The 23548-nt window shown below is 31.9% G+C and overlaps 1 protein-coding gene across 1 annotated transcript in view; it reads left to right on the forward strand.

The window, feature by feature from the left end:
* The window catches only part of Lrp1b (low density lipoprotein receptor-related protein 1B), a 1500426-nt gene that overhangs the window by 1156698 nt on the left and 320180 nt on the right, over positions 1 to 23548 (forward strand). The window contains exons 42-43 of the mRNA XM_013030060.1: positions 921 to 1110; positions 4304 to 4508. Coding sequence (XP_012885514.1) covers positions 921 to 1110; positions 4304 to 4508 — 395 coding nt within the window. The remainder of the gene's footprint in view (positions 1 to 920; positions 1111 to 4303; positions 4509 to 23548) is intronic.

Raw genomic sequence — 23548 nt, forward strand, 5'->3', positions numbered from 1 at the left:
CTCTCACAATTCTATTGACCCCCAAATTATATATTTATATATCTTACACATGAAATCAGCTCTCTTCACCTACTTGATTTTGTAAGAACTAAAAGCTTTTTTTTGAGTCCTCGAGAGTAAAACAATCAAAATCTTTCTTGGTTATAATGTTAATTTCTTATTATTTCTTGGGATGTGTGTATGCTTTGCTATACTGAATTTGTTAAGAATAATCATTCTTAAAGCTAATAATGTGAAGGAAAAACTATTTGATTATTCTCTATCATATAATCAAAGCACTTCTATGAAAACACAATAGCTACTCTATTTTCTACATGATTTGAAATACATTTTAAGAATAATTACTCTTGTTTTTCACCTTGCAGAATGTCAGGAAGTATGTAGTACCATTTATCTCTTTCTGACAAACTTTTAAATTGCTATGATGTCAATTTAATTTTGTTTATTTTTTACCACATTAATAGCTAAAAATGAAGTACTTGTCACATTAACTTATGGAAATATTGAGTAACTGCATATACGGAGCTGGATTTGTTTTATTTTCCTGTACTATTAAAATTGTGATATATCTACATTGAGTGAACCTAAAGGTATATATTAATAATAAAACTTATTACAGCTATATTCAAGTGATGTTGCTGACATATGAATTTTAAGTGCATTTCTAAGTTATATAGGGTCCATATTTTTTAATTAATTGCTAAGAAAAAATAGAAGACCAACATTTTTTCTACATATGGGTTAAAAATTTGTGATTTTTAAATATGAAAATTAAATATTTAATGAAAAATTTTGCAAAAAATATCCTCATGTAAATGTTAGATATAGATAGATAGATGATTTACATTTTTTTTCTGTCCAGAATAATGACTTTTTAAAATAAAAAATGAAAAATCAATTATTTGTGACTCTCTCATCAGATGTGGGCTCTGTCGAGGGACTTGCTTATCACAGAGCCTGGGACACACTGTACTGGACCAGTTCCACAACCTCATCCATCACTAGACACACAGTGGACCAGACACGACCTGGAGCATTTGACCGAGAAGCCGTCATCACCATGTCGGAGGATGACCACCCACATGTGCTAGCCCTGGATGAATGCCAAAAGTAAGAACCGAATTTTCATTTCTTAATGAAGGTTATATTTAAGAAGAATACTAAAACATATTAATCTTGTAGAGGACTACCATTGAAAATGAAGGTTTCCTGTATTTTTTCTTCATTCATACACTAATTTTAATGAGAACATTGCAAGTATGAAAACATAATCTGAGTTATTTAAAAAACAGGTATCTTAAGTATGATTTGATAAAAGAAACTTTCAATAATGAGAAGAAAAATGCAAACAAAATAATGTTGGTACAAGGAATTATACGGTTAAAATGGCATGGTTAATAATATATGTTGAAGCCAAAAGAAAGTTTTAACTTTAATCAGTAATTGAAAACCGAAGTATCCTCAGATGAAATTTCATGAACACAAACACAATGAACACATTATTTTATAGTTCTATTTTCAACAATATATTTGAAAATAGTCTAAGTGCTCTATGTCTGCTGATAAACCGTTCAAACACTTTATGCATGCAAACAAGTCATAACATGTGTAAAAGCTGCTATAAAATTGGGTAAATTAAAAACAAAGTAAAGTAGGAAAATATGCATTAAGATGTCTTAAAAATAGCCAGTTATTAAGAAAATGGGTGCTCCTCTACAAGTTAGGTAAAGAAAACAATATATTGAGTTTCACTTTAATAAAACATGGGAAGGTGGCTATTTTTTCTTCTCCTAACAAATAACTAACCCAGAATAATCTAGACTTCTCTGGGAAGAAGCCCTTTTTAGTTGTGATAATGGAAGAAAAATCTAAGGAATGAAAAGTAAAAAAGATAATGATTAACCCCAACCCTTTATCAGAAGAATACTCCATAAATTGATCAGAAATGATTATAAGCTTGGGCGCTTACAGAGTCAGACGAAAGGTTACACTTAGTTCACTTCACTGAGCAGCATATCATTTGGAGAAATTTTTCAAGATTGAGAAATATAAAGACCTGACTCAAGCAGCTCAGGTGCCTTTGTTCAAAAAGACTCTGGCTTGATAGTGCAGATTAGCCACATCAACTTACCAGCTACTTCATTTCCTTATATGACTCATATAGATAAATCAATAGAGGTCAATATTGAAACATTCGATGTCAATGTTTAACTCTGAGATTCACTAGAAATATCAGAATAGTAAAAACAAAGAAGAAACAGTTCCAACATAAAAATTTAAAAAATGGGCAAGGAGTTCATGAATCAATTGAAACAAACATATGGAGGTAACTGTCAATATTTTATAGCATTAATTTAATTAAGGAGTGCTTTGTCCTAAAACTATTGCATAGATTAAAATTTCACTTAGCAAATAGCAAGCTGTGAATTTGAGTTAAACATATCAGTCTATTTAACTGGAAAATTACTTGCAATTAAAAATTGAAATATAAAAATAATAATCATGATACATATAAATGAAACCCTCAAGTAGCCATTGTGTATTAATGTATTAACAGACATTTAAGTCTAAAATTATCAATCAAAAATGAAATGCTCTTTTTGGCAAAAAAACTTATTCTATACTGATTTCCATACATATATACTTATTTTCCATACTTGATTTTTTAAACAACTTTTTCATTCATAGATCCGATTAATTTTTTTTAACATAGAGCAGAAGGTAACTAAGATCTCCTTAATAGATTTGTTGAATGCTTTTTAGAAAATATCAGATAGAAAGGTTCGTCTTTTCAATTGATCTTTTTCCAATAATAGGCGTAACAAGATTCTCAAAAACTAAAAATAATTTAAAATTTCATATAGAAGATTGTTCAAGTTTTTTTTTTTTATTTTTGTCTTGTTTGTTAGTTTAATCTGTCTTTGGGAGGGTAAGGATAAGGCAATGAAATGGTGGAACAATGAAAAGGTGAACAAATGCAGCAGTGGTACTCACTCACTAGACACTATGTTAAAGATGAACTATACAAATTGTAGGTGAGAATGAGAGGGAAAAACTAGCAAAGATGGAGGAAAGGAATGATATTGTCCCAAAATAAATGTACCTATTACCTGAAATCCATAACTGTAGTTATTCTGTACATTACCTTTACAATAAAAATAAAAATTAAGAAAAATAAATAAAACACAACTTTCTCAATGGATATGGTTTATTATTTTTAAGTAGCAAGTAGAAAGCTTTATAAAAATATTTTTCAGTAGTAGACTTCACAAGTGTCTCAAAAATAAATAGTTAACAAATCTGTTGGTTTGATCCCTACATTGTACTTCAAAGATTACATATGGAAATGTTTTATGCAATTGTGCTGTAAATATAAAATACTGCATTAGTATTTTTTTCTTAATTACTATGTACTAAACATAATGTTCCAGAGGTTGAAAGTAGCCAACTTACTCATTTCATTCCATTTCTTTGTTTCTTCCTGTAATAGTTTAGTATAACCTAATGTAATAAACTCTGTTATGATCTTACAGATACATAGTAAGTAAAGAGCTGTTTGAGTAAAGATGGGGCTTAGAGACTGGAATTTGTCATCCCTCATAAACTTTCAGGGACATGTAATTGTCTCCAAATACCGTAGGGCTTCCTCAAAGTATGATTTTACCAATATTGGTGTGAAATATTTTGTAAAATCTAACAAATAACATGCTTAAATATTTGAAATTTGTACCTAAAATTCAAGAAAGAATATTATATTTTTAAATTATACTGAAAGGATGAAAATAAAAAAAAAACTTTGGAAATACAAAAATTTGGTCATTTTATTCCCTCCATGACAAAGATAAAAGAAATGCAGAATAAATATCCAAATACTGAAACAGTAGGGAGATGTTAATATTTATGCATTTTAGAAAAGAAATATAGTTAGGACAATTATATCATAGCCATTTCCAAATTGACTGTACTATAGCTACTCAAAAATATGTTTGTACTACATAGAAAATTTAAGATTCTTCTTTTATTAATTCAAACAAATCCTTGGTACACATCAAACTGAGTCAATTTGTTATTTGAAAGAAATAAAAGAAGTACTGTCCTTCAGAAATATTTGCAGACTTTACTCAAGAACCCTAGAAATATATTTGTACGCATACAATGTCAGTCTCTCCTCTATCTCCCAGTGTACTTTAAGAGTTTTATAACCATCATACTGTGTAATCATATGTCAATATTTTCCTTTGATTTAAGTAGTTTGCATGGTTATTTTTTTGTCAGTGAAAAATTTAATATGATTTTCCTTTAGTTTAATGTTTTGGACCAACTGGAATGAACAGTACCCAAGCATCATGAGATCAACACTGACTGGGAACAATGCTCAGGTGGTGGTCAGTGCAGACCTGCTCACTCCAAATGGCCTCACCATCGACCATCGTGCAGAGAAGCTCTATTTCTCAGATGGAAGCTTGGGAAAAATTGAAAGGTGTGAATATGACGGATCCCAAAGACATGTGAGTTAATCCAGAATTTTCCAATTAGAGCTTTATACAATAACTTTGGAAAACATATGCTTTTATATTCCTAAAATATGTCTATTGAGAAATTTTGAAATAGCTTCTTATTTCTATCTATTCAATTTTAATAATCCTTTCAAGTATAAAAAGATAACTGTCTGGATATTTTGAAACTATTTTCAGCTGCATTTGCTGCCGTAGAAACACGTGATGCTTTATAAATGCTATTCTCCATGCAATAACGAAATCTTTCCTAGTTATTAATTGAACTGGAATTGTTTGAATAATTTGCATATGCTTTATGGTTATTTATAGTTGTCAATAATATGAAATGAAATTAGTTAGCTGTCCTAGAATAGAAGAAAATTAGAAAAGAATGCAATGTGAAGAGAAGAAAACTAGGTTCCTTATTCAGCCAAACCTATTAGGTTCTCATTTGGGTCTCAGTGTCATTTCTCTGGGTTCTAAATGAAGTGTTAGTGGAGGGGTGATTAGACTCTCCCTGGAGTACCCCAGAAGCAGGTATTTTGGGGCTGATTTACTACAAAATCTTAATCCTACAGAAGTAGTAATTTTGAAATAGAGAAGGCTTGGGGAAGGGGTATTAGATCTGCTTGTGACATCCCTGGAGAAATCCTCCCCCACATTCAGTGTCTCCTGGAGGAGGAATCATCCCCCTTTCATCGGCTCTCTGAGGATTCAGTGCAGTCTTCTATATTGGGAAGGACTAACAATAGAATGGATGGGGAAAAAATTTTGAAGGTCAGCTAGTAAATCTATTCCAATTTTTCTTAGAGCATATTTAATATTAGGAAATTCAGTTGTAAATCTATTTAATTCATGAAAATTGTAAAGCAAATCCTGAATTTAATCCTTCCTTTAAATATTAACTGATTGACTATTGCCAATGCTTCTACAGCATCTAATTAATATATAAAAACAAAGCTAAAATGGACACCAATATGATACTCTCTAACTCTGTAAAACCTTGTGGCAGGTATTGTGAATTCAAACAGCTAAAAGTAATGCTGGTTTTCTTTACATTTAATAGTGGAAATAAAATAATGTTCATTCAAAAATGGCTAATAATACAATATAACTTCTTTGTATTTCAGTTTCAATTCTCATTCAGTTTCAATTCTCAAATCTCAAGGCCAGATGTTATACTGGACAGAATTTTTATCTCAAAACCTTCCTTAAACCATAAACCCATAAGCAGAACATTTTGTGTTGAATCTTTTATGAAAGTTCATCAAATAATATCCTACTGTCTGCTTGTCTTGTATTTTGGCAGCAATTGTTATTCCTTTTTTAAAAAAGAAGAAAATCCACCTATATGCCAATGTTCATGGCAACCAGATGGATTACAGTTACCACCTTCACGGAAAGCATTGTGAGTTGTGTTAGTCCAATGAGGTTGATTTAACAAAATGCCACTCATATTTGGTTTTCCTTCAGCAACTGCATTGTTATATATCTATTTAATTGATTTTCCCCACATGTGTCTATGATAACTAGAGAATTAATTATTTTTTTCATATTGGATGCATTGTACAAGACACAGGAGAAATGGGTAATAGAGTAAAATTATAGTGTAAAAAGCATACATAAGAAATAAGCATGAAAATGTAAAAATTCTGTAAAAAATCACCATGAAACTTAAGAAGACATATAAAACATTGTTCAGTGTAAAAAGTCAAACAAAGCTGATGGATATAATAAAACAATTCCAAGGAGCAGCCAGGGGGGTAAAAATTTCACAAAGGAACATTTTTTGCATAATTATATATTCCCTGACTTTGGATGAAACAAGCAATGATAGAAATCAATTGCTAGAGTTGAATGATCAAATATCCCTAACAAGATGGAGGGAAGAGAGTTAAGTTAGCCATTTCAGTGAAGTATGTTTGAAAGATTATGTCTGTAATGAAAGGGAAGTAACCTATGTTTAAGTTAATTGACAGTGACGTGTGGAGAGATTCTTGTAAATTTATTGATTGAGTGGTGGTACATGCTGTATATAAATTCATTAGTTTTTTGTGTATAACACGGTTTTAGTAATATTATGGATATTTCAGGAGCCTGAATTATAAAACTTACTTCGCTACATAGGACACATTTTCTGACTTTATAAATTTAAGATGCCATTGTTCTATTCAAAGTACACTTGGAAAATCTTGTCTGTCTTTGAATTTCCATAGAAATTAAAGTATGAGAAAGTATGTTTCAAAACAATAAGCATTCCTACACATTTGAGTAGATTTTCAAGCCTTTTCTATGGTCATGTTCACTATGTGTCTTTAGTTGAGAACTAGTATATCACTTTGTCTGATCAGAAAACCATTTGTTAAAAAATATGGCATATAGTATGCTCAGTATTTGTGGAGATTTAAAAATGTTCATATCCTATGTACAGATCACTATGGTTAGGCAGACATTTAAAAATGAAGCCATTCTTCCAGCCATTTTACACAGAGGCTACTTTGAGACAGATTTTACATTCTTCCTGAAGGTGTGCTTGGGTGATGATTCTGTATTTATGCTACTTTCTGCTGTATTAGAGATGCAAGAAATGTGCCACCAGACCAAGATTCTTCTATGGAAATGGAATCTTACAAACTTTCTTTCCTCCTGGAGTGGGACACATGACCCTGAAAATCGCTGCTTTCTATGTAGTTTTATATAACTTCTTTGGCTATTAGTCAAGAAAGCTTTTGTAAACATTTTTACCCTTACTGCCCTCTAACTAGCATCTTACTGATTTAGACCTCTAAGTAGTTATTATTATAGGTGTGATCCCCTAATGACCTGAAGAAAAGTTTTGTTTACAAAAATACTCTTTTTGACATTAATGAGGAAATGGAGATGAGTGAGTCATAATCCAAAACCAGCCCAGTTAAACAAGATTATACCTCAATAACAAAGCAGGCTGGAACATTCCTGTAATTTCTACTACTTGGAAGGGAGAGATCAAAGTCTAAGCCCAACAAACACAAAACTGAGATACACGGTCTGAGGAAGATGGAGAAAAAAAAAGTACTGGGTTGTAGCTCAAGTGTTAAAACATGCAAGCTCTGATCCCCAGTGCATCCAAAATATCCAGATACTTCTCTTTGTTACATTTCTGAAATGTAAAAATCCTTGTCTTATGATTGATTTATTGTACTACACTTAGAGATTTATTTTATTGTTCTATTTTATCTTAGTCTCTGGCCAACTTAAATATAAGTCCACAGATAAAGTCAGACTTGCATTGATAACAATTCCACAATTGCCTAGGTTTTCCTAATTTTAATGCCCCTGCCTAGTTTTTGTACCAAAATATTTATTGAGGAATACATTCTCTAGTTAGTGGTCAACAGCTGAATAGTCTTGGGTAATCTACTTATTGAATATAAAAGAAAGCAGACAATGAATTAATTCTGTTTCATCTTTGTTTCTGTTCAATTTCTGTCATTTCTAGTGTTCCAGTAGCTGAAACAATGACTAATCTTGAAAGGGTCTAAGACAGCATGATTATAGCTTTTCTCCTTGCAGCTCCATAAGTGTTAATCATTTCCTGGAAGGGTACCTGCTATCTGAGTGACACAACCCTTGTGAAGAGATGTTTGTGTTCCTGGAACTGCCATTGCTGATGATGGGTCTTATGTCTGACATTCTTTTAAAAACTTTGTCCATAGTTGTTTTAAAGAATATTCTCAGGCAGAAGAACTCAATCCTAGAACAGTTTTGAATGAGAATTCCAGGATGATCTAGCTCCCCAATAAATAAAATGTGATAGCATTAATTTATTTTGAAGAAGAAAAGAAAGTTTTAAAACAAACATATTAATAGTAAGTATTATCAATCACAAGCTTATCACTTTGTCAGAAAATATTTACTTATAAAACAAGTTAAATTATTCAATAAAGAAATACTTTTAAATTATTCAATAAATAAATGTTTAAATTGAAATGTACATATGTATATATATATATATAACATCTATCTATTTACCTTTTATCCAACTTACATGTCTATTTTCTATCTAAGCTATATATATTTCTATGAATCTATTGTTTCACATATTTTAAAGACAATGTGGAAAACTGAAAACCGATTTTTGAGTCAGAGAAGGGTAACATTTCTGAAAAAATAATTTAGAACTCAAAACCACTTTCTATTATTAAAGACATGACAGCAGACTACTTCCAATTTTGTTAAAGGTTAAGTATTTTGATGTATAAATTTTAGTTGTTGATATAAAGAATGACAATGAGTGTGGACAGTCACTAAAACTTCAGTGTACTAAAAATGTTCATAACATTACCTGGAAGAATCTAGTAATATTTCATGGATCAGGAAGTTTTGACACCAAAGCATACTTAAAAACTTTGTATACTTCCATGTCAAATACTTACGCATATGATGGTTCCAAAAATCTCAATTATTGTAAATTTTCTCTTATTTTTGACAAATTTTGTAGCATCAAATGTGGCCCTATTTTAAAATTACTATTTTAGTCAAATCTACCTTGAAACTTTTCCAAATTTGACATTTAAAAATGAACTTTAATATAAAGAAGATATACATACATATAGCAATTCGTAACATTATAGGAACAGGGAACGTATAAATCCTCAAAATTAAGGAGTAAAAGACAAGACAGCATTGAGATATCTTCACTTACATATAAAATAACCACGAGGGTGCAGCTATGGAAACAAACTTATATCAACAATTTTACACTAGATACTCAAATATTGAAAGTAGTGGTGGGTAATGTGATTTCCAAAACTGGTGATAAGATCATCTCTCAGTCTATGTGAAACTGAAAAGAACTAAAACAAAAATGTGTCCTTGATATTATTAAAAATGTGTGTGTGTGAGGATAAAAGTGATTTTTAGGTTCAGATAATTGCAAATAAAGTTTTACCTTTGTTCATCTTGTAAGACCTTGGTTCATCTTTAAATCTGACTGACTCTCAGATAATTCACTGTATAGAATGAACGCCTGTTCATGTAGGGCATCCAGTTCCTACACTTGCTCACCAAACTACCTCGCCCTAGTCCCTTAATTATCAATAACATCTTACCAGAATACAAATAGTGAATGGAGCTATCACAATTAAGCAACATTAAGAAGAGTGAGTGATTGCATGGGATCTTTCTACTCTGTCTAGAATGTTAGAATACATGTAGTGCTATCTCAAACTCATTGTGGTGCTAAGTCTATCAACACTTCCAGAAACATTGGCAAGAAATAGAACACCAGTTAACAGATCTCTGTAGAACTGGAATTTTAAGAGGTGAGCCAATGAAATATAAAGAACTCCCTGTATCCACTGTCTGTCACCAAAATGTCATCAACCTTGTCGTGAAAATCCTATTGACCACTGAAACCTGAAATGCCTTTGACACCAGACATTCAAAGTATACCACTAAATACCCATATTACTATATCCAATTTTAGCTCAGCTTATTTTAAATATCCTTGGGAATGAGTAATTATACTTTAACCTTTTAATTATTAATCTCTTAAGATATTAAATAAAATGTGATGCAAAGACATGACAATCAAATTCTAATCATCATTAAAATTATTGGCTAAACTATATTAACTCTTTAAAAAATAAAATTTATTGTAAAGGTGATGTACAACAGGGTTACAGTTACATGTCAGGAAATGAATAAATATCTTTTGATCAGTGTCATCCCCTCCCTCCTTCTATCCCAATTTTTCCACTCTAGACTTTCCTCCCCTCAAGTCATATAGTTTATTTCCAACATAGTGTCTAGTGGGTTTCACTGCTGAATTAATTTACCCATTTTCCCACCATTTCTGTGCTTCCCCTTCTTCTCTCCAAACCAGACAAGCTTATATACAAGACAAAAGGTACAGAAATAATCAAAACAATTTACAAAAGGGAATAAACCAAAGGAAAAAGGAAAAAAGAAGAAAACAAAAGAAAAATAGAAAAATATATTGCAAATAGTGCAATAAAAACACATATTAACACTTTTTAAATATTTTTCTCTTTTAATTTTACTTCTTGTATTTATTTGTTGTTTATGTGATAATGGGGAATTAAACCTGGGGCCTCATGCATACTAGGCTAGCACTGTATCACTAAGCCATATTCCCAACCCATATACCAATTCTTATAGGGATTTTTAATACTTATTAGTTGAATGAAAATGGAGTAAATGTATTAATACATTATCCTGCAAATGAGACCCATAAAAAGTAATGAATGAAAAAGTTTATATTAATATTCTCAGACTACTATAACAAAATACAATCGATTGGACATTTTAAATAGCAGAAACTTATTTCTCAAACCTTCTGGTAGCTAATTCACAAGTTTTCTGTAAATTGAGAATAGAACAAATGCTTTTTACAATAGAACTAAATACTAAGCAGGGCATTGCAAAGGTTACCAGATGCTCTGGCTTCTGTAACTCTAAGGAATAAACAGTTAGCAGTTAACATCTTAAATATTTAGGTGAGGATACCATTTAGAACTTAAAAATTCTGGCAATAGAATTTTTCAAAAACCTAATGAGAGAAATGAATATAATTTTTCCAAGAGAAACTTCCAAGAATAGCTACCCCCTTTACAACATCATCGGAAAATAAAAGTAAAAACTTGTCAAAAGTAATGTTCACATTGATACAGTTACGCTACAGAGCAATCTTATCAACATAATAATTTCCACATCCTTTCCAAAGAGGTGCATATTCCTTCATGTTCCACCTCTGTTCAATCATTGCTAACCACTAATATGCTTTCCAATTTCATAAATTTATAACATCAAGAAAGTTATATAACTTTCTACTGAACATGTCAACTTTGGAATTAAGCTTTAGAGATTAGACCTACAACATAAATTTTTACTATACACAATTCAGCCTATGGCCATTCTCATCTGTAAATGCAGATATTCCACTGTGTTTTAGACATTCATTTGTTGAACATCATAGTATAGTTTGTGGTTTAAATTAGAGTTTAATGATCTTTGTATATAAGTTTTTGGCTTAACATAATTTTTCTGTGGCTAATGAATAAAAGTCCATTTCTTATATTGTATGTTAATTATATGTTTACTTATATTTTTAAAGAAACCATCACTGATTTATAGAAAGGCTATACTTTTAGAGTATTCAATGCTCTTCATGGGTTCTTTAATGCACTATATAATAGGATTTTGTTGAATAAGCAGTTTGTAAACATTTTCTCTTGTTCAGATTTTGTCCTAAATTCTCTACAATTTTTCAAAGTAAAATTTAACTAAAATGTAGCATAATAGTCTGCCACTGTCAATATCTCAGAGAATTTATCCTATTTTTGTCTAAAATGTTTTATAGTTTAAACTTTGATTCATGGTCTATCTATCTATCTATCTATCTATCTATCTATCTATCTATCTATCTATCTTATTGATCATCTAGCTATCATGCATGCTAGACATGCATTCTACCATTAAGCCACCTTCCAAGCCCTTGTAGTCTATTTCAATTATTATTTTTCTTATAGGATATTAGATACAAGTCTGCCTTTTTTTCTTGTGATAGTCCACAATTTCTCCATTTAATTACTTGAGAAACATTATCAGAAACTATTTGTAAATATTTATATGTGCCTATCTGCTTTTTATGTATTCTTTCACTTATTCATGGATCTATCCTTGCACCAGTGTGGTTCATTAGCTATATTTTGTCTTTTATATTATTAGCTATACAATGTGTGAAAATTGTATAGATTTTTTCTCTCATTTTATTCTTATTTCCAAAATTGTTTTGCTTCCCACCATAACTTAGAATAGTCCATCTATATCCAAAAAGAATAATAACATACATGTAGAGATTGCAAATATGTTTTTTAATTTTATTTTACGTCTTTATCAATATCTAGATCTACATTATTTACAACTATATATAATCGGTCAACTAGTGTCATTTTTACCAGTTTGGGTAAAATTTAGGAACTTTATATTCCTTTCTGGTCCTTTAGATTCTTCCATTTGTAATTTAATCGCCCTAGCATATTTCCATATATCCATTTAGAAGCATATAGGATAATGTTAGATTTCTGTTGCTTCAATCATCAGAAGTTACTTAGAACATTCAAACTGAAAGGAAAATCCTGTTTGATTTAAATCAATTTGGTCTCCTCTTGTTTCATGGTATTTGGGTTTCCTTCTTTTATTACAACTCTTGTTTTAAAAAGAGTACTCTACTCTTCCTTTGAAGATCTGATGGTGGAAAATTCTTTTACATTCCATCTAAGAGTGTGTTGAATTCGTTTTTTTATTTCCGAAGAATATTTTAACTTCTGGGGACAGTTGTTTTATTTTACACAAATATAATCTGTAACTATTTTGATGGCATGTATAATGCTTTGATATGGATACACATATATTGTAAAAAGATTAAGTCAAACTGATGTACTCAGTTTTTGTACAATAGATAATGCAAAAGCTTATTCCTCCTAGCCAATTAGAATTTTGTGCCCTTTAACAAACATCTCCTCCTTCTCTACCCATATAAAATTTACCTGCTAGACTATCCTCTACTTATGAGTTTAACTTTTATTATATTTTAAAATTTTCACTTGAATGAAATTCATTCACATGAATGAAATGTTTGTGCCTGTGCCTTGTTAATTTCACTTAGTACATGTCTCCAGATGTACCCTTGCTTTTACAGAATTTCCAAATTTTAATTCTGATGTGACTTGACATAAATTTTGTGGGATTTTTTTCCTCTGGAATTTGCTCAGTATGTAGGGTTGAGTATGTAGGCTTATGTATTGGAAAGTGTTTACTGATTGTGTATGAAATACTTTTCAATTACTGAAAACTTCTCCTGTGTAGACATTTACCATATAAATGCCTTGCATTTTCTTATAATTGCACGTCAATGAAGATTTGCTTCTTTATATATTTTTTTCTTTTCTAGTCTATTTTCTTATGTAGTTCAGAATGAAGTTTTTGTTTTTATTATTGTGTTTGATGCTTGAATTGATTCATGCTTCTTTACCTTCCAATATGCTACAAAGCTCAACCATTTTTTGTGTTTTTTAAGTTAATATGCTTTTAATTTCTAAGTTGCCATTAGGCCTTGGTTTATACTTTCTCTTTGTGAAGATTTTTCCATTTCTTCTCCACAGCTTTCACTTTTCAAATTTGGCTCATGTGCCTGTCATTAGTCAATGGAACATTTTTTAATGGACACTTTACAAATTTTGACAGATAATTTTAACAGTTCTGTCACTTTGATTGTGAGCTTTATTGGTATGACTTTATTTTATTCCCTTTGTAATCTTCTGTGTTCTTGATTTGATGAATGATTTGGATAGAACCATTAGAGTTTCATTTTGTTTTGTGAAACTCCATGAGCTTTAGTTGGTATTAATCTGGCAAGACAAGAGGAGGGTGCTGTGATGTTACTGACCAGTAGAATTACAGGTACAAAATCCCCAAATGATATCTGAACTGGATTATGACTTCTGTGTACTTAGGTTTGAGGACTGGGAATTCACACTTCCTATTTGGTGCATGTGTTCCCACATAGATGGATGATGGTGAAACACTTGACTCTTCACTGGGTATGTCCTGGCATCAGTCCAAATAGGAATGAGTAGGCATACTGTTGCTGCTAGAAATGTAAGGAAGTCCATCTTCTCTATTCATTCTTTACTAGGACAGGTATGTGTGCGTCTTGTTTATTTGGCATGAGTATGGCACTTTTTACATAATATGATTTTTTCTATTTCTAATCTATCCCTCTTTTGATGTATTTGGCTTAAGTTAGAGGAGTTTTATTAGGTTACTTATTTTCTTTATGTTGACATTTCTAGGTTTCAATCTTAATCAGTTACAGGTTTAAGATAATGAAACAAAACTAAAAACAAGGAAATTATTATCACATCATTCCCTGGTCTCAAACTACCTACCTGGGTCTCTTTCCTCTCTCAATTATTTTCAGCAATCTTATGTTTATATTATATATAATTGCCATGGCTTTAGATATAGTTTGGGAAATAAATAAAGTATATATACTCTATTTTCCAGAAGCAAAAGTTAGCATGCTCATAATTTCTTAGAAATGTGAGATGGCAAAATGAAAATACCTTGCTTTAAACTTACAATGATATATACTAATTATATTCTGCAGTTAGCAGAACCTCTATGTGTGGATTTCAATTTGAAGAAACATGCTTGCATGTTTGTACTGGCACTGGGGCCTTATCTCAGGGCCTGGGCACTGTCCTTTAGCTATTTTGCTCAGAACAGGTACTATCCATTTGACAGCTCCATTTCTAGCTTTTTGTTGGTTACTTGTTAAGAGTTTACAAATAATAGTCTTCAACCTAACAGAAATAAATATGGAGAAGGTGAACAGAGTGGATTACCTAAGTTTTATCATCTAAGTAGTACATGGTCATATATTAAGGCTCATATGACCATGTGATATAGCTACACATAGGATTCTCTGTAAAGGAATACAATAAATCCTGAAATTGATAGTGATGGCTGTTTCAGTTCTAAAGTTATGGGTGATTCAGAGAAAATTATTATTTTTATTTCAAAAGCTTGTTCTAGGCTTAGGATTATCTTCAGGTCTACATACAACTATATCATTTGCTCTGAAACTTGCTATTGGAGAATATGCATATGGAAATGATGATATATATCTTAATTATTTTAGTAAAGGAGTATAGGTTTATCATACTTTTCAAAAAACAGTGTGATGTGGCAGAAATAAATACATTTTTGTTTTGGAGCTAGATATGAATTTGAAACCTGAGACCATGACTTATTGTTTATCTTCATACTCTACATTTTTGTGTAAAATATAATAAAACCATTTATTTCTTATAGTTTGTATTTTGAACAGTTAAAGTATCTGTAATTTACAACCTGGTATCTGATGAGAATTAACAAATATTTATTGTCATAAATTCCTCATGAGTTACATAAATTTAAAAATGAATCCAATTTAAAATATTGTAACTCTGTTATACATATTTATGTAAACATGCATTTGAATTATAATAAAATATAAATTGCTTAATTGCCTCTTCTATAGGACATTAACATGTACAATGAATATTATTTGTTTTTTCATTTTTGCATCACCATTAATTATCACAAAATTTCCATATTCCTGTATTTTTTGAGTGATAAATGAAAACATAAACATAACAATTATAAAAATGTTTTCTGTGAATTTAATTTTTAAAAAGTATTTTCAGTATTAAACCCAAGACAAAAGTTATCTATTTCAAATATCCTCCAGGGTAATTTTCTGAACTCCGGGCCAAAGATATTCCTTTGTGGTGAGATAGCATGATATTGCATTAGGGCTAATGGTGTTTATTTCTAACACAATCCCTTTGATTTAAATCCACATACATTTTCAGTGACAGTTAAGCTTGGTTAGTCTTGCAAATTAAACTATTACTGAAGCTAGACTCTCTCAAAAGAAATGTGTTCCTAGACAAGAATAATGGTCAGTATCTAGGGCAACTAGTGTATTCACCCAGAAAATAACTGGTGTTCCTTCAGCCTGAGATACTGCTACTGATGGATTGATTTAATATTTCTTGGAAGCTTTCAATTTGTTAGGCATCAGACAGAATTTTCAAAAGACTAGCCGCTGCCTGCCTCATTGTATAAATTCATATACAATGATTAAATGACCGAGAGCCAAGGGAAGTTAGCCTTTCTGCCTGCATATATGGCTCAAATTTCTCCCATATTAAATTTACTCAGGCACTGAATCGAGAACTAACACATGAATAACTTTAAAAAATACTATTTTGCAAACAAAATCCACAGACAAGGAAACACAGGAGACTGAAAAGGGTCATACCCATTTATGGTAATCCAAGTTACCATAAATGAATTTCCAATTATTCTGAAGTCCTAATTTTTGTATTATCAGGTTGATTTCAATGTATATCTTATTTCTTTTACACACACACACACACACACACACACACACACATACACACACACATATAAATGGGAACACCAGGGGTTCATACTTGTAATCGCAGCTACTTAGGAGGCTGCATTCAGGAGAATTGTGATTGCAAGATAGCACTGATGGAAAAGTGTACAATAGGGGCTGGGAAGATGGCTCAGTGGTAGAGCGCTTGCCTTGCATGCCTGAGGCCCTGGGTTCGATTCCCCAGCACCACATAAGCAAAAAGAAAAAAAGCCGGAAGTGGCGCTGTGGCTCAAGTGGTAGAGCGCTAGCCTTGAGCTGAAGAGCTGAGGGACAGCGCCCAGGCCCAGAGTTCAGGCCCCACGACCGGACCCAAAAAAAAAAAAAAGTGTACAATATTCATTCTTATCCAGAAAAACACAGTGCCTTTCATAAAAGGTCTGATAAGAAGCAAAACATAGGACAATCACAGTTTCAGTATATGCCTAGGTAGAAAGCAAGACCTTTCTCAAAACTAAGGAGTGCAAAGAAGGATTGTCAGCATGGTTCAGGGATATAGCACTTGCACAGCATTCAGAAGGCCAGAAGCTGAAAGACTAATACCACCAAAAAGAAAGATAAATAAACATAAAAGCAACCAAGTACATGACTTGTTTTTCAGGTTGAATGCAGTTGTCTGTAGGCCTTCAATTTACAAGGCTATTTTAAGAATGCTTTTCATTTATATGAGGAGATTTGAGAGTACAAGTAAGCTAAGAAAAATCTAAATTTCTACTTCTTTCTACTGTACTAATCAATGAAATCCCCAAAGGATTATGATGATGATTTCTTCTTGCTAGATTATTATATGCAAAAGAGATGACTACTATCTGCAAAGTAGAAAAGCAGTGAACCCAGTTCCTCAATTCCTTCTAAACAGGTACTATTCTACAGATCGAGGCTCTATTTTCATGACTTAAGCAACTTCTAAAGGCCCTACCTCTTAGTACAGGTTAATTAACCTTGGAAACTAATCAAATGAATTTTGTGAGACATTTACATCACATATCAGCTAATTTAAGAAAAAGGAGAGGTAATATTTTTCTTTGTTCTTTCTTTTGGATGGTATTGGATCAGTGTGGTGCTCTTTCCATCAAACTACACCTGCATCTGAAGGAACATATTTTATTAATAATGCTTCAGAGAAGAAGATGATTTCTTAAAATGTACATTATAATCCCCTAACAATCCTTTATATAGTAATGGTTTCTTATCTTCATGGAGAATAATTAAATAAAGAATTCCTAGGTAAGGCAGAGTTCTCAACTCTACTTTTAAAACACTCTATTGATTTCTGGCACATTCAATACTGGGCTTCAGAAGAGAATTTTCCTAGGGTGTATTCAAATGGGAATTGAATAAGAAAATGAGAAGCTTTTGTTGTTTTGTTTTGTTTTGATTTAGGTGCCTATCCTGGAATATGAACTCAGGGCCTGGGCACTGTCCCAGAGTTTTTGCTGTATCACTTGAGCCTCAGCTGTACTTCTGCTTTTGTTTGTTAAATGGAGATAACTCTCACAGACTTTCCTGCATAAGCTTCTTTTTAAATCATTATCTTCAGATCTCAGTCTCCTGAGATTATAGGTGTGAGCCAAAAGTACCTAGCTGAGAATACCATTTTTTATGGTTATAGTTTGTAAAGACTTAAGTATACTGTCGTAGAGTAAAAATTTATTAGTCCACCATATTCTTTCACCTACTCAGTGTTTCTTTCATAGTCTTGAATTATGTAGGTGCCCAATGTTTTCTCCAAGATATGGGACAGGTATCATGGGATCTAACAGTAGAGGTGAACACAGATAGTATCAAGTTAATCTTATACTCTAATAATTTTTCTATTGTTAATGCAACCTCAATCCTCCCCTTGATTTAAACAGAAAATGTTTTTTTTAATGCTTTGCCTGGTGACACTACAAGAGGGGGAAGGGGGAGAAGAGAAGAGGGAGAGAAGAGAAGAGAAAAGAGAGAGAGATTAGAGAGAAGAGGTGAGCTAAAGAAAAATAACCGATCTCAGGTCAGTTGAGGTTATTAATTGCTGAGTATAAAGTCAGAAATCAAACAACATTCACAGGACATAGATGACCATTTTTTTTTCAACTGTAACAAAATCTTACAAGTTCTCTGATATTTTAAAAATAAATAATGTTGCATATTATTATTATTTTATTACATCTTTGTACTATGAAAAACATTTATTTTACCATTTGCACTGTGGGTCAAATGTATATACCAGGTTTTAGAACCAAAAATTCAAATAGAGGCCTAAGGCTGGAAAAATGTGTTACTTAACAAACCAAGCAGACTGGATTCAAATGGTAGCAAGCCTGCTAGAAAGCACAAGTTCAATCCTCAAAAACAATTAAAAAAAAGGAAATCATGAATCATGAAACAAAATATATGTATTTTTCATATTTTACTTTAAACCAAGCATATTATTATTAACATGAGGAAGTAAGAAATTAGAATACTTAAATACACGCATTGATCTTCAAGTGTTTTTTTTTACTTTTTTAAAATCAAAATATTCAAATATTAACTTATTTTAAACATGTCCAGATATTTTGACAATTATGTAGCAGTCTTGTGATTCTGACTTTGCATCTTTCCCTTCTGTCTTCTTATATCAAAAAAAAAATAGAGGAAGTAAATAATAGCAAGGATGCAAAGTTCATGTCTGCACTTGAACTTCGGGAGAGCTCACTGGGCTGACATGTTGCAGTGATAAATTATACAGCTAGTTCAGTTCTTTGATTTATTGTTGCAGTAGACATGAGTGTGATGACTGACATTAACATGTGTTCAGTAGACAGCTGGGCTGAGCAATATTTTATTTCTCTTCCCCCATTTTCAAGTGTGTAGTTTGAAAAGTAAAAAAAGAAAACAAACTGACAAATACAGGAGACTATTCCTTCTGCAGCCCTCCCAGCAAACCATTGAAATAATGGCTTTTAAATTGAGAAATCCCAAAGCTCTACTCTACTTCTAGTCTCTCTCAAAGGGCCATTTAAAAAAAGATAAAACCCCATTGACTTCTATGAATTAAGTTTTGTGAATTCAGACTGTAGTTTTTTTCTTTTTCATTCTTTGTATAAATACATAATGACAGGCTTCATCTGCATTCCCTCATTCTTTCTCGGTCTTAGGAGCTATCCTGGGAATTAAGATTCTTGACATTCACAATCAAAGAAATTACTTAGTAGGCAGCTATAACCCTCTTTTAAAAGGAAAACATTTATTTTTTCAGGAATCCAATACTTTTCTGTTTTAAATTAGAATTTGTGCAGAGGTGTAAATTACCTCAGGATTACAGTTGTGTTCCATCATGCCATCTGGGAGCATGTGTATAGTTGGGAACACAAGACTCATAAGAATGTATAAGGCCCTCTATTCTCTCTGTTCTTTGAACATAGCTGGAGTGCTGTGTGAAATGTATGATATTACTTGATCACAAGATTTATTTTTGTTCAGCATCAATATTTAATATTTGTGTCTGTTTTGTCCAGAACTGTGAATTGCACATTACCAAGTTATGTACTCTATATACATGAATATTGTAGAAATGCAAGACACTGGGTCAAAGAACAGAGTTTTTATTGACACAACCAGCTCAACAGCCAGAGTACAAATGAGGTCTCTGTTAGCTAGACCTGGTAAAGCTAGTGAGAATTATTAAAATATCTGGAAGGAAATAGAGCTCAGGTTGTAGTGCATAGATGGCAAGGAAGAACAATGGATTTCCTTCTAGTTATATGTAATACAGATGCAATCATCCTCATTCCCTCCAGCAAAGAGAGTAGGAAATCAAAACAAAACTTTTAGTCCCTTCAGAGTTCTGGAGAAAAGGGTCCAAATTTTCATCTTGTCCTTTTTGAGTATAAATTTGACTTTTCAAGTGCCAGATAAATACAGAGCATTGCTTGGTTTGTAAGGCCAAGGGGGGCCACCCATATTTTGGCATTAGTTCTTCTTATTTCAATTTTGATAGTTAGATATTTGTCAGGTAAACAGGGAGCCTTGAAGTTTAATATATGAATCTAGACCTCATGCCATTTATATCTCATGGGAAAATAAGTTGTATTATCTTGTTGGATAAGCTAGTTTAAATTTTTAGATGTATAAAGGTAATAATATATCTGAAAAACTATAAGGAAATATTCCCTTTCAAAAATAAATATCTATATATGTGATATTTATGATAAATATAATATATAATGTGATAAATTACGCAACTAGTTCAGTTCTTTGGTTTATTGTGGCAATAGATCATGAGTGTGATGACTGAATTAACATGTCATTCATAGACAGCTGGGTTAAGCTGTAATTTTTTATCTCTTCTCATATATATATATATATATATATATATATATATATCAGACACAGAAATATATATATATATATTTCTGTGTCTGATATGGTACAATTTTATCCCAAAATACTGGAAAATAATTTTCTCCCACAATATTAAATTATGTAGTTTTTCACCTTTCTTCTCTGAAGGAAACTTTAAAGATTCTTCTTTGTTCCTGTCTTATCGTCCTCTCCTTACCCTCAGGAAACTTTACTTTTGCTTTCATTCCTCTTCACTCACAAGTGGTATAGTGAACCAAACAAAGATACCTGTTCTCCCAGGAAAGTGATTCTAATAGAAAAATACACACTAAATATGGTTAAGTAAGTACATGATGAATTAGATGGGGATACATGCTGAAAATATAATCATTAGGAAGAAGGACCTCACCTTTGTCATTTTCACAATGTCATAATCATAGACTTGTGTTGTCCAACCAGCATGAAAATACTTCCTAAGCTTAACTCTAAACCTAAAATACCTGTCTTTATAGATATGAATAAAAGTAAAATAAGTATGATAAATATAAAACTATCTTTAATAAGCTAAGTTCTCTTGGAAAACAATTAAAATCTAAATATGATTAGGACATACAAAAACAATGTTACCATATATTACAATTTGTGACTTATAACATTTTTAACTAATCATATTATTATGCTTACCAGTAACTTCTATGCATAAGTTAGAGGTTAGAAATAATTATGAACATTTACTCTGGTACGACTTTCCAATTTTTTAAATACATATTTTTTATTGTAAAGATACTGTACAAAGTGGTTACAGTTACATGAGTAAGGTAATGAGTAAATTTCCTATGGAACATTGTTACTCTCTCCTTTGGTTTCCCTTCCCACCTTCCCAACTCTTCCCTACCCCACCCCCAAGATATAAAGTTTCTTTTCAACATAGTGTCTTGTACATTCATTGTTACAGTGGGTCAACCATTATCCTGATTGCAGCTGTTAGTTCCCTTCTCCCCAAATTAGAAAAATGTATATGTAAGATAAAGGGCACTAGATTCAAATACACTGAAAACAGGGGTTCTAGCAGGAGGGAAGATCATACAAAAGAAACAAAAAAATCACACAATTCATTATAAGTATATTAAAAACAACAGCAACAAAATTAAAACCTCTTGTGACCCTATCTTGAGGTTCATTTTGCTTAGCATGATCTTATATGGTCATATGTGCATAGTTGTTCTTTTTTCTACCTTTTATGATTGTCCTAGACCTATACTAGTTATTACAAATAAGGGAAACCATGGGACCTATGTTCTTTGGGCCTGGCTTACTTCACTTAATATAATTTTTTCCAACTCTTTCCAATTCCTAACAAAGGGAGCTGTGCCATTCTTTCTGATGGAGACATAGAATTCATATATATATATTATATATTATATATATTCATTTTCTTGATCCATCCATCTACTGAGGGGCATCTGTAATGGCTCGATATTTTAGCTATGGTGAATAATGCTGCGATAAACATAGTTATGCTGGTAGCTTTACCATGGTAATGTTGGTGATCGTTTGGATAAATGTCCAAAAGTGGGATTTCTGGGTCATAGGGGAGCTCTATGTGCAGTCTTTGGAGGAACCTCCATACACTCTCACCAACAACACAGTGGGGTTTCTTTCTGCCACAACCCATCCAGCATCTGTTGTTATGAGTTTTCTTGATTTTAGCCATTCTAACTAGGGTGAGATAGAATCTCACTGTTGTTTTGATTTGCATTTCTCTTATGGGCATAGAAATTGAGCATTTTCTTCATGTGTTTATTGGCCACACTTATTTCCTCTGCATATATGTCTTTCTTTAATTCATTAGCCCAATGGTTGATGGGATGATTTTTTTTCTTTGAGGATGTGTTTTTTGGGAATTTAATTTTTTGAGTTCTAAGTATATTTCAGATGAGAGTCCCTTGTCTGTTATATAGTTAGTGAAGATCTTATCCCAGTCCATGGGCTTTCTATTGATCTTACTATGTCTTTGCTTTGCAGGAGCTCTTAAGTTTCATGCAATACCATTTGTCCAAATTTTCTTTGATTTGCTGTGTTTCTGGATCTCTATTAAAAAAAAATTCAGCCTGTGCTAAGGAGCCCTAGAGTTTTTCCTATTCCTTCCTGTAATGTTTTCAGGCTGTTTGCTATGACTTCCAGGCCTTTGATCCATTTGGAGTTGATTCTAGTTCTACATTTAGTTTTCCACAGGTGTTCAACCAATTTTTCCAGCACCATTTACTGAAGAGGATGCCTTCCTTACATTCTATTTTTTTAGCTTCCTTATTGAAGATTAGGTTACTATAGTTCTATGGGATCATTTCTGGGTCTTCACTTCTATTCCATTGGTCCTCAGGTCTGTTCTTGTGCCAGTACCAAGCTTTTTGATTACTATGGCTTTGTAGTAGTGTTTGAAATTTGGTATTGATATTCTTCCAGCACTGTTCTTTCTGCTAAGGATTGTTTTTGCTATTTAGGGTCTTTTTTTGTTCCATATGAATTTTTGAATTGCTTCTTCTATTTCATTGAAGAATGAGGTTGGAATATTGATAAGTTTCACATTGAATTTGTAGATATCCTTTGGCAGTACTGCCAATTTCACAGTATTGATCCTCCCAATCCAGGAACATGGGAGGTTTTTCCAGATCCTTACTTCTGCTTTTAATTTCCTTTTCCAGGGTTTTAAAGTTTTCATCATAGAGGTCCT

The sequence above is a fragment of the Dipodomys ordii genome, unplaced genomic scaffold (genome assembly GCF_000151885.1).
Source record: "Dipodomys ordii isolate 6190 unplaced genomic scaffold, Dord_2.0 Scaffold126, whole genome shotgun sequence".
NCBI classification, from domain to species: Eukaryota; Metazoa; Chordata; class Mammalia; order Rodentia; family Heteromyidae; genus Dipodomys; species Dipodomys ordii.